Below are 11,498 nucleotides of genomic sequence, written 5' to 3' on the forward strand. Positions count from 1 at the left end.
GTGCGTGTGTGTGTGTGTGTGTGTGTGTGTGTGTGTGTGTGTGTGTGTGTGTGTGTGTGTGTGTGTGTGTGTGTGTGTGTGTGTGTGTGTGTGCTGGCGTACGTGGAGGAGGAACTGGGTGTGTTCTGGCTTGAGCGGGGTGGCAAACCCGTTGATGATGCTGCCGAAGATCTCAAGCAGCTCGGCGACGCCGTTGTGGTGCTCCGTCTGACACGATGCACAAGTGGTCGCGGTGAGATGATGGGCAGAAGGTGCAGAATGGCGTGCAATGTGGAGGCGTAGACAGGTCGAGGCAAACGAGGCAATGGCCGAATACATGAGTGGGCACACATGTGTAGACGCACACAGACGCATAGACAGACACACAGAAGGACATACACAACGCACACACACACACGTGCAAGCAGTGGCCGACCTCGTAGATGAACTGGTGGAAGATGTGATAAATGTTGCGGCGAATGTAAGGGCGCAGCGACAGAAACTTGCCGTAGATCCTGTTTGGTCGAGCAGGAAAAGGGAGAGGAGGGGTGAGGAGAGGTGATGCGAATAGCAGTTCAGGACACAACAGCGTAACATCCCGAAACCAGCACGATAACACTGCAGCTCGCCTGGTGAGTGAAGCACCCGCAAGTACACACACACACACACACACACACACACACGCACGCACAAAATACATACGCACCTGTGGAGGGTGGTTTTGAGAAAGTCGCGCTCGCGTGGGTCTTCGCTGTCAAAGAGGGAGAGAAGGTTGAAGATGAACTTCTGGTTGATGTGGGGTTTGGCCACGGGCACCTCAAAGTCCTTTGACTCGAGGAAGCGCAGGAACAGCTCGTACACCAGCTGCAGGTGCGGCCACGCAGCCTCCAGTGTCGGCTCATCCTGCGAACCAGTCGAGGCAACGCATGTTGGAGATGACAGGGGGGGGGGGGAGAGGGCATATGCGCGCGCGTGAGTGAATGTGAGAGAGTTTGTGTGTGCGTGCTTTCAACAGTGTGTGTGTGTGTGTGTGTGCTTGTCGTGGTGGCTTTGTTTTGACTGGCCACGCCCGTGTGCGTGCATGAGCAGGGGAGCGCACCTCCTCCGGGTCAAAGAGGGCGGCGTTTGGGTCCAGCGGCGGCGAAAGCGTGCGGAACAGGTTTATCGAGAACATGTTCACAATCTCCGGGTAGTAGTCCGGCTGCAGCGCCTGTGATGTGTCATCACATGTGGTGTCATGAAAGGCGCGCGAGCACGCACACGCACACATGTTTGCGCGCGCGTGTGTATATGAACATATGGAATGCGTGAGCATGCGCATGCATTTTGTGTGTGTGTGTGTGTGTGTGTGTGTGTGTGTGTGTGTGTGTGTGCATGCACCACATGAAGAGAGAACATGACGAAACCAAAAGAGGGGAGGCGCAGGCGCACGTTTGGGATCTCGGCGAGGTACGTGATCAGCTCGTTCAGTGCAAAGCGCTTGACCTCCTTGGACTTGAGGTCGCTCAGCGACTCCGTAAAGTCAAACACGGCGCAGCACTGTCGAATCTGTCGTCGTCGAACGATGAAAGGGGGGGGGGTGGTGGTGGAGATGAGCACTTGTGGCAAAGGGGGTAATGAATGGAGGTCACCCGCCCACGCAAAACCTCGACTACTAGACAAAGCAGGCACGCATATACACAAACACAACCACGTGTTCGACCACACAACGCACACGCAACTCGCACACACACACACACACACAACACAAAGACACACACACACACACACACACGATAAGCATACCTTCTGAATGAAGAGGGTGGGGCGGTCCTTGAGGCTGGCGCTCATGAGAGCTGGAAGCTTGGTCAACTCTGTCTTGTTCGTCGAGCGGAATCGGGAGGAGTTTGTGCTGCGCTTAACACATCCGCGCATTGTGCAATGGGAGATGCGCCGGTTTTGTGTGAGAGGATGACAGTTTGTAGTCGTGCCACAGCGCTAATCTTCCGCTGACCCGCAATCATCATGTCAATCGTAAACATCACCAACACACAAACGCACGGACGCACACACGCACAGACACAGACACACACACGCGCGTACACACACACACACACACACACACACATACACATACACACCGGCCATCCTTCTTGACGATGGGGATGCGGTCAGCCGCAATCTTCGGCGGGAAGGTGACTGGGGGAGCAGCATTCTTGCTCTTCTTCCCGTGGATGGACTTGCGGATTCCCAAACCCTGGCACACCCGAGAGCAATCACGTCACGATGAAACAGAGCACGCAAGCACAACCAATGCACGTGCAGGATGAACAGCAGCGGTCAGTGTCTCAAGAGGCTCATGTGATCGGCTGCTTGCATGCACGAAAGCACCACTTGCAAACCAAGCTGATGCAAAAGTGCATTTCCCTCAGCAGTGCACGCATCCCGCATCTACACGCACTCGAAGGCGAGCACGAGGGTGACCCAACATGTGCTTTGACGCACGGTCAGGGGCTAGCCTGCCTGTACCTTCTTTGGCATGGTGGCGGATGGAATGCAGATTTACAAGATGCGGCAGACCCTGGGTCGACTGACAAAGGGAAGGGAGAGGCGCCCACTGACAAAGCTACAATCAGCGATCAACGCAAAGGCAGCCACGCAAAGCGAGTGAGTCCACGGTGGCAGTGCACTCGCTGGCTGTGTTTGCACCGAGGATGCCCATATGTGTGTGTTTGTGTGTGTATGCCGTGTTTGTGTGTGTGTTTGTGTGTGTGTGTGTGTGTGTGTGTGTGTGTGTGTGTGTGTGTGTGTGTGTGTGTGTGTGTGTGTGTGTGTGTGTGTTGTGTCGTCAAGACACGCACAAGCACACCAACAACAACAGGGTGCAAGCAGGAGCCCCACCACCACCAGCGCCACCCACAACCAACACCAGGCACAACCAACACCACCGACAACAGCAGCGATCAGGATCGGCTGATGTTTTCAGACGCAGAAGAAACCAAACAAGAACCACCCCACCAACCAATACAAATCAAACGCCAACAACCACACGTACACACAACAGACAAACACGCACCTGTACGCCCAAAGACTAGCCACACGTACACGCAAACAACACAACACAACACAACACAACACCCACACACACACCTCTCACTCACTCTCTCTTTCTCTGTGTAGATAGAAGGAAGGCGAGCACGTCGGAAGCACAGAAGCCTGGCTGGCTCACCTGCGATGCTGCTGCGGCTGCTCTGGGTTGTTGGTTGGTCGGTTGCTTCTTCTTCTTCCGTTTGTTGTTTTGGTGCAGAAGAGAGGAAGAGGAATCAAAATATTTTGTTGTTTTATTCTGCTCCCTGTGATGTTTTGTTGTGGTGGTTGTGTGGGACGGGCCCAGAAGCAGGCCAGCCACACAAGCAACATCGCAAAGACGAGGATTCACGAATGCTTTGGGTCATATTTCCGCGTTTCACCCGGGAAGTTCAAACCGAGGATGATGATGACGTTCTGTTGTGTAACTGTGCGTGTGCACGACTGCACGACAGTCGGGGGTGTTTGTAACACTCCACCAGCGACACATCCCTTCCATCCATGGTGGTGTGCACACACACACACACACCCCTATCACAACTCTGCATTTCCCACAAGGCCAGCACAGCTGCCACATTTAACACCAACATACTGTTGTAACACCAGACCAACAAGCAAGCAAGCAAGTCGCAGGAACGCTTGGGAACACCAAGCACACCCACAGAACCCTTCCTTCCTTCCCTCCCTCCCCCCTTTTCCTTCCTTCTTTCTCCCCTTTCCTTCCTTCTTTCTGTCCCCTCCCCCTGTGAAAGATGACGGGCAGTTGTGGCAAGAACAGCATGAGCTATGCTGCTTGCGTTGGCATTCGCGCCACGGAGCCCGTGAGGCCGCAGCCGACAGGAACACCACCGACAACACCACCGACAACTGTGCTGACAAGGCAGACGCAGCGTGTGAGCGCCGCCACCGCCTGGCACCAGCTCCTGCCGTTCTTGGACGCAGTCACGGAATCCTGGGCCAAGCACGCAACCCATACCTGTCAAGGCAGTGGTGATGATGCCGACTCAGCTTCCACGACATCAAGCTCCGACTCGGACTCAGTCGCCTCCCTCTGCTTCCACCACCACGACCGCCACCACGACGCCCAATCCCCAAAACACCAGGAACAGCAGGCATGGGAGAAAACCAACAAAACGCTAAACTGCAACGCCGCCAACAATGACAAAGTGGATGATGACGATGATGATGACGTCGATGATGACGTCGGTTTGGAAGACGACAACCACGCACCTTTGCTCGGCGAACAGCGCCTGCGCCAGAGGATTTCAGAAGGCCTGCTCACGGCTGCACTCCGCAATGACCCGCGCTTTGCACCCGAGACCAAACTCCCCCGCCACACATACGCAAGCTCAGTGACCAGCTGCAGCACACCCACCGAACAACACACTGAGGACGTGTGTGCGCTGACGGCGGATGCGCTCCTGGTGCTGCAGTCGCAGCTGACGGAGGTACTTGGCGATTCCCAATGGGCACCGGCAGCGATGAGCGGAGAAGGCTCGCCGTCCACACCGCTTGCTGATGACGCCAACGCAGCGCAGCTGCATGAGGATGATGAGGATGCCGAGGATGCTGAGGTGGAGGAGACAGCGCAACACAAGTTGTGGGATCGGTGGGATGAGGTGGGCGAGCGATGGGAGGTGCATGCGCTGAACCGCAAGCGCGGATTCAACGTGTGCCGGTCAACACGCCGCAACAGCCACCTGCGACGCTTCGAGCGCACCGACATCCGCGCAGCACGCTGCAAGAAGCACAAGAGCGCATGGCTTGAGAAGAAGAAGGCGAGGATTGCCACGAACAAGCTCGAGCACCCACACAAGGGCATTTCTGCCCAGCGCAGGGAATACGATGCATCGCTCAACTTTGGGTGGCAGCGGGGCCCAGCTACACAGCAGAACGAAGTCAACTGGGTGGATGTGATCCCGTACAACGGCGGCGTTGTTGAGCCAGTCGAGCGAGTGCAGCGCGAATCACGTGCCATCTATCGCTACCAAGTGCCAGCCGCACGACCAACCACAGCCATCACACGCAACACCGCCCCCGCAGGGTATGCACTTGTGTGTGTGTGTGTGTGGGGGGGGGGCGACGTGTGTGGACGTGTGTGTGTGTGTGTGTGTGTGTGTGTGTGTGTGTGTGTGTGTGTGTGTGTGTGTGTGTGTGTGTGTGTGTGTGTGGACGTGTGTGTGGACGTGTGTGTGGACGTGTGCTCTGCGTCTACGATTGACTGTGGTTGATATATTCCACAATGTATGCATGCGTGTGTGTTCCACAGAGCGACACCACTAGAGCGGTTGCTTGTTGACCTCCAATACAGGGACGCGCGACCAGAGGACTACGAGCTCCTGCTCCAGCTCGACGAATCAGTCAAGCCAAAGTGCGCTTTTGCGGGCCGTGGTTGTGGGCTTGTGTCACACACTCTGCGTATGTGTGTGTGTGTGTGTGAACAAGCAGAGGGGTATGTATACGTTCCCGATGAGCGTGAATGCTTGGTGTGAGGGTGAATGGAAAGAGGAACAACTCACTGTAGTGTTGTGCGTTTCGTTCCGTGTGCTTGCACCGCCACGCTCACCACCACTACCACCACCACCACCATCAGAACGCTGACTCGTGATGCCTTGTCCAAGTTCCGTGACGTTGTGCCCAGCGTCCAAGTGCCAGCACCGGCACCAACAGCGGCCACCGTCGAGACCCCCACGAGTGACAACCGCAATGGCAGTGGGCCCACGCCAACATCTGGCTCGCCAACCAACACCAGCACAACTGCAAAGGGTGACAATGACGCCCCTGCAGCGAGTGCGGAAGACGACGACAACAACAACAACAGCAAGAGCACGACCAGCAGCAAGGTGCGTAAGCGTGGCGTGGAGCCACGGCACGCTGCGGACGAATGCCCCATCTGCTTGGAGGCGATGGGAGCGTCACAGGTTGTCAAGCAGCTGCCGTGTGGACATGTGTTCCACTGCCACTGCATTGAAGCTTGGCTGCTGAACTACGGCATCACCTGCCCGCTCGACAACATCTCGCTCGAGGACATGCTCGAGTCTGCATAAGCGCAGTGCGTGCGCCGTGTGTTGGCTCTGCCTCTGTGCATATGCGTGCGTGCATGGTTCGTGTGCGTGTGTGCATGATTGTGTGTGTGTGTGTGTGCTGTGACTGTGTCCCTATGTGTGTTTGTGTGTTTGCGTGTGTGTTACTATGTGTATTTGTGTGTTTGCGTGTTGGCTTCGATCTTCATCGATCTTGTTGAAGTATGTATTGTCGTTGTCTCCCTGGCTGGCACAGGTGTATGTTGGTGTTTGGTGTTTATTTTGTTATGTTACAGCTTCCGTAACCACCGTCGTATACAACAGCAATGCAATCCGCACCATCAGCGCAAACAAAACAACACTCCATGTACAATCAATCACATACCATCTATCTGTCAAGTATGGGTCCACGGGAGGAGCGACCGCAACCCACAAATGCGCACGCGTCCACACACGTGCAAGCTTCATGCTTGCGGCAGCGACGAATGCGGGAGCTGCTACTTATGTATGACATAGTTGGGGTGCATGTCGTGCCCCTCTGTGAACAAGCTGGTGAAGGGCGCGCCGCTGTCGTACCGGTACGGCTGTCGTAACAACGGCCCCGCCAAGTCGGCCCATGGGTCTTCGTGCATCGTCTCGTATCCGGTCATGAGGGCGATGGCAAACATGGCCATGTCGCAGTGCCGCTGCCATGGCTCATAGCAGCGGAACTTGGTGAACTTCCGCTCCTCATACAGCTTGACAACGTGTGTGAGCAGGCGGAGGACAGCGTCGTATTTGCCGCCGACGACACCGCAGTTGAGGGTCATGGCGTCCCCGAACCATGGTTCATAGGGCAGCTGCCCATACGCCTCCGCGCACCACTCCAGCACCTCCCACGTGAACCTGTGTGCGTATGTGTATGTGTGTGTGTGTGTGTGTGATGTGCGTAAGTGTGTGTGTGTGTGTGCGATGTGTGTGCGATGTGTATGCGTGTGTGCGTACGTGTGTGTGTGTGTGATGTGTGTGCGTAAGTGTGTGTTTGCGTGGATGTGTGCCAGGTCGAGGCATGCAGCGGTACTCGTGTGAAGAGCGGTAGCAGCAACACAGCAGGTGCTCTGCTGTTCATCACCACCAGACGACGTACGGGTTGTTCTTGTAGGCGTAACGGTCTGCGCCGATGAAGATCTCGATATCCGGGCGCGCGCGCATTGCAGAGAACGGATCGCGGCGAAACCTGCACGGTATGGGGCGAGGCGGGGCAGTGGATGAGTTGGATGGATGGTCGTTGTGTGTGTATGTACATGTGTGTGTGTGTTACAATCAGGGAAGTTGTGGTGGAAGAGGCGAGAACAACGCAGCAGACCAGCAGACAGACACGCATACACACGCACGCATACACACACACACACAGACACACACACAGGCACACACACCTGACGTCGTGGAGGTCTGTCATGAGCACAAAGTCGTAGACGGCGTCTGAGCGGTCGAGATATTCCTTAAAGAGCACAAAGCGCACGTCGTTGGGCGACTGCTTGAAGTGGATGTCGGAGCTCGGGTCAAGCTGCACCTTCTCAAACCTGCACACGCGGTTGCACAAGCGAGATCCGGCGGGGTGAGGGACAAATGTGGCACGTGAGTCCCTTTTTGGTGCACATTGGCGCACGTAGGAGGTACACAGGAGGTACACAAGGGGTCCACGCAGGAGGTACACAGGAGGTACAGAGATGTGTACACATGCACACATACACGCGCACGCACACACATACACACACATACACATACATACACATACATGCACATACACATACACATACTCACGCACATACACACACACGTACTTGATGCGGTCGTTCTGGAGAACGTCGACAATCTCGCGTGGAAGGCAGTCGTGGAGGATGACTCCGTTCAACCCCTGCGTCATCACGCTCTCATACCACCTGAGAATGAGCAGCCGAAGGCGGCAAAGGAGAATGAGGCGGAGGTGAACGTCATGTGAAGCGTGGCGTGAACGTATTTGGCGAGTTGATGAAGCAGCCTCAGATGCATTCGCGCGCACGCGCGTGTGTGTATGTGCATGTGTGTGTGTGCATGTGTGCGTGTGTGTGTGCATGGGTGTGTGTGTGTGTGCGTGTGTGTGTGTGTGTGTGTGTGTGTGTGTGTGTAAGTGTGCGACTCTGTGTGTGTGTGTGTGTGTATGTGTGTGTGAGTGTGTAAGTGTGCGACTCTGTGTGTGTGTGTGTGTGTGTGTGTATGTGTGTGTGTGTGTGTATAGCAAGGCGATGACCTGACCTGGAGAGATATTTGATATTCGTGCACGGCTGATCGGGCACTGCAGACTCGCCCGGTTTGAACTTGAGCCACGACGACAACACCACTGCCGCGCGCTGTATCATGTCATATACGTGTGTGGGAGCTGAGTTGTGTGAGTTGGTGCTTCGTCGCATGCTCACGTTATGTCAGGAAGAGTAGAGAACACACACGCACACATGCACACACGCACACACACACACATACGCACGAAGGTTTATAAAGACACACGCACACGCACAAACACGCACAAACACACACAAGGACACATCACACACGTGTGCGTACGTCTTGAGGGTCGTGGAAGCGCTTGACCCATTGCCACTTGGCTGAGCAACTGGCGATGAATGCGGACGCCACTTCAACGGCGTCCTGCGTACTGGGCGTGTCAGGTAGAGATGCCTGGCAAGCAGGGAACATGTCTCGCTTGAAGTAGGCAAAGTCACCAATCCCCTGCGCGCTGGTGTCGTTAACGGTGTGCTGGAAGATGAGGTCCTTGTAGACCTCTGCGTGGTCCCCTTCTGCGTCAAAGGGGTCGATGCGCGTGTGTTTGTTGCGCTGCCCCTTGTGCAGGCCCTGCAGGAAGTCGCTATCGGTGGCGCAGTAGCAGTGCTTGCAGCAAGTGGGGTTGAACCCACGCCCGGATGGCTGATTGTTGTTGTAGAACTGCAGAATCTGCAGTCCACGCGGCTTGTACTCGGGCTTGCACACACAAAAGTCGCCCTTGGACGTCTTCAGCTTGGTCCCACGAGGCACACACGCCCGGTGCATCGCCTCCACAGCGGCAGGTGCCAAGCACACCACCAGCGCCGTCACCAGCGCCAAAGCACCCGCTTTTCTCATCATTGTTGGTTTTGTTGCCTTGAAGCAAGCTAAATTGCGCTTTCTGCTGTTCATCCACTTCAGCACTCCGACCCCACCACCTTCCAAGCAAATCCCAAGCCTCTAAAGGAGAGGTCACTGGGTCAGGCTACTAGCAGGCTCTCACTGTCTAACAGTCTAATGAACAGAGAGACAAGGAATATGCTTCTTTTGCGCTGCATGCAGGAGCGCACAGCTGAGCTATGGCTTCCTTCTTCGTTCCCAGGTTCCCCAAGCCTCCTCGAGCCCTTCAGCCTTTCTCCCTCCAGCCCTCCGCGCCATACATTGACACATTAACACTGAACTTTCCTTCTTGTGATAACAACCTCCTCTAGTCCTAGAGTCCCCTGCTCATGTCCCTCTGGGCACGGGGACGGCGTATGTGAGCTGGTCTCGCCGGAAGCGCTGCATGGCGGCTTGGAAGAGGCGCCAGTCGTGCGGATCGTCCTCGGGTGTGAGCCTGTGTGCGCGTGGCGGGCGGCGCGGGAGCACGCGCTGGAAGGTGGTCGTGTTGCGCAGGTTGACAAACTGCGCATCGTGCACGCGCCCACCAAACTTGGCGTGGAACAGGCAGATGGACTCCCCCCAGAGCTCCGTGATGCCGACGAATGCAGCCGCCTGCATCACCCGTATTGCCTCGTCGGTCAGGGCGTCTGTCACGTCCACGCGAGAAGCGCACACGTGGCCCGTGAGCATCTTCACCTGGCAGCCGGCAACGCCTGGCCACCGAGCAAACTCGCGCACGCTGTGCGTCTCTGCATCCATTCGCTCCCACTCCGGCTGTAGCATGCCGTGCGCGTGCTTCCCGTACCGATATGCACTCCACAGCCGAAGCCTCGGGTCCCGCACCATGGTCACAATGTCCTCCACCCTGTGTGTGTGTGTGTGTGTGTGTGTGTGTGTGTGTGTGTGTGTGTGTGTGTGTGTGTGTGTGTGTGTGTGTGTGTGTGATGATGATGATGATGATGATGATGATGATGATGATGATGATGATGATGATGATGATGATGATGATGATGATGATGATGATGATGATGATGATGATGATGATGATGATGAGGAGGAGGAGGACGAGGAGGAGGAGGACAAGGACGAGGAGGAGGAGGAGGAGGAGGAAATGTGGGTCGGCCAGCAACGAAGCAGCGACACAGGAACTCAGGAAAGCCAATCCAAAAAGAAAGGATGAACCAACAACAACAAAGAGATCGCCACACATCTAGCCGAATGGCCCAAGTTCAGTCATATCCATCCAGTCAAGCATACACACACACAAGCACACAGATACACACAGACACACACACAGACACACACACACACACACACACACACCACTGACCGCGTCTCGCCAGTGCGGAGTTCTTTTGGGGTGATGGGGGAGTGGCCAGCGCGTTTGCCAATCCATTGACTGCCGTTGCAAGAAGATTGCTCAAAGGGATACAGCTGCTCAAACGTTTGTACGAGACTTCCACGCAGTCCAGGCGGTAGCGCCAGCGATACATCTGCGACCCCGTTCCAACAAAGAGCAAGTCACAAAGTCGAGGTTCAAGACTTAAGAGGCAGCTATGCCATCAGTTGCAATACCCTCATCAAAAACCACTGGCAACTACACAACAAACACCGCTCCTGCAAGAACACGACAGGTCGACCCATCGATCCCAATTTACAAGGGGTGTGTTGTTTCTCACTTCGAGGTAGCTGCGGGCATGCATAGCTGTACAAGGTCGCTGCAAAGGACGTGCCTGCAGGCACAGAGTTGTGGAGGTGCAGCTCGGGTGAAGACTTGAAGAGTTGAAACAGTGAAACGGAGCTGAAGGAGGCAGCAACCTCCTAACCGCAACAAAGCCCACGAAAAGGGAAAGCAAGGGTATGCCCTCCTTTCGGAGAGCGTGCAGCAAGTTGTGCAAGATGTTCTCTTCCCTTCCATTGTCTCCCATGCACCTGTTTTGGGGATGTGCAGCCAACGAAAGCGGTCCAACCGCTTTGGCGATGGGTAGGACGCTGTGACGGCGTCGCGGTGCTGTCGGGTGCACTTTGTTGGGAGGCAGTGTGAATCCATGAGGGAGAAGAGGACGTTGCGTCATTGCTGTCGTAACCACCACAGCGTGCCGTCGACAGCGCCAGTGCCACCACAGCAACAACTGCGAGGAAATGAGCAGCACACACAAGATGAGGCATGCCTTGGACGTGCGAAGGTGCGGGTGGTGCTGTTGTGGTGTGAGTGGAAGGACCAACCAACAAAACAAGAGAAAACAGCGAACAAGGCTGCTGCGACACCAC

At 55.7% G+C, this 11,498-nt stretch overlaps 4 protein-coding genes across 4 annotated transcripts in view; 1 reads left to right on the top strand and 3 right to left on the bottom strand.

The window, feature by feature from the left end:
* Window positions 1-3,324, bottom strand: part of PTSG_01934 (phosphatase 2A regulatory subunit B family B56 beta isoform) — a gene marked incomplete at its 3' end in the record, with an annotated part of 19,950 nt that extends 16,626 nt beyond the window's left edge. The window contains exons 1-9 of the mRNA XM_004997859.1: window positions 3,188-3,324; window positions 2,488-2,584; window positions 2,100-2,215; window positions 1,765-1,870; window positions 1,411-1,527; window positions 1,079-1,189; window positions 686-882; window positions 416-494; window positions 103-207 (exon numbers count right to left, since the gene is read on the bottom strand). Coding sequence (XP_004997916.1) covers window positions 103-207; window positions 416-494; window positions 686-882; window positions 1,079-1,189; window positions 1,411-1,527; window positions 1,765-1,870; window positions 2,100-2,215; window positions 2,488-2,499 — 843 coding nt within the window. The 5' untranslated portion in view covers window positions 2,500-2,584; window positions 3,188-3,324. The remainder of the gene's footprint in view (window positions 1-102; window positions 208-415; window positions 495-685; window positions 883-1,078; window positions 1,190-1,410; window positions 1,528-1,764; window positions 1,871-2,099; window positions 2,216-2,487; window positions 2,585-3,187) is intronic.
* Window positions 3,325-3,557: 233 nt separating this feature from the next.
* Window positions 3,558-6,425, top strand: PTSG_01935 (uncharacterized protein). The gene is made up of 3 exons (XM_004997860.1): window positions 3,558-5,089; window positions 5,315-5,416; window positions 5,639-6,425. Exons 1-3 carry the CDS (start codon window positions 3,798-3,800, stop codon window positions 6,090-6,092), a joined length of 1,848 nt encoding a protein of 615 aa, XP_004997917.1. The 5' UTR covers window positions 3,558-3,797; the 3' UTR covers window positions 6,093-6,425.
* Window positions 6,426-6,427: 2 nt separating this feature from the next.
* On the bottom strand, window positions 6,428-9,228 carry PTSG_01936 (uncharacterized protein). The gene is made up of 6 exons (XM_004997861.1): window positions 8,649-9,228; window positions 8,343-8,437; window positions 7,892-7,990; window positions 7,484-7,630; window positions 7,195-7,284; window positions 6,428-6,953 (listed from the first exon to the last, which is right to left on the bottom strand). The coding sequence occupies exons 1-6, from the start codon at window positions 9,204-9,206 to the stop codon at window positions 6,566-6,568; spliced, it is 1,377 nt and encodes a 458-aa protein (XP_004997918.1). The 5' UTR covers window positions 9,207-9,228; the 3' UTR covers window positions 6,428-6,565.
* A 344-nt stretch (window positions 9,229-9,572) lies between these two features.
* PTSG_01937 (uncharacterized protein) lies at window positions 9,573-11,277 on the bottom strand (the record flags this gene model as incomplete). Its single annotated transcript, XM_004997862.1, has 4 exons — window positions 9,573-10,092; window positions 10,558-10,720; window positions 10,907-10,960; window positions 11,160-11,277. 4 exons carry the CDS (start codon window positions 11,275-11,277, stop codon window positions 9,573-9,575), a joined length of 855 nt encoding a protein of 284 aa, XP_004997919.1.
* Window positions 11,278-11,498: the final 221 nt, after the last annotated feature.

This window comes from Salpingoeca rosetta (assembly GCF_000188695.1).
Source record: "Salpingoeca rosetta unplaced genomic scaffold supercont1.3, whole genome shotgun sequence".
In the NCBI taxonomy this organism is placed as follows: Eukaryota; class Choanoflagellata; order Craspedida; family Salpingoecidae; genus Salpingoeca; species Salpingoeca rosetta.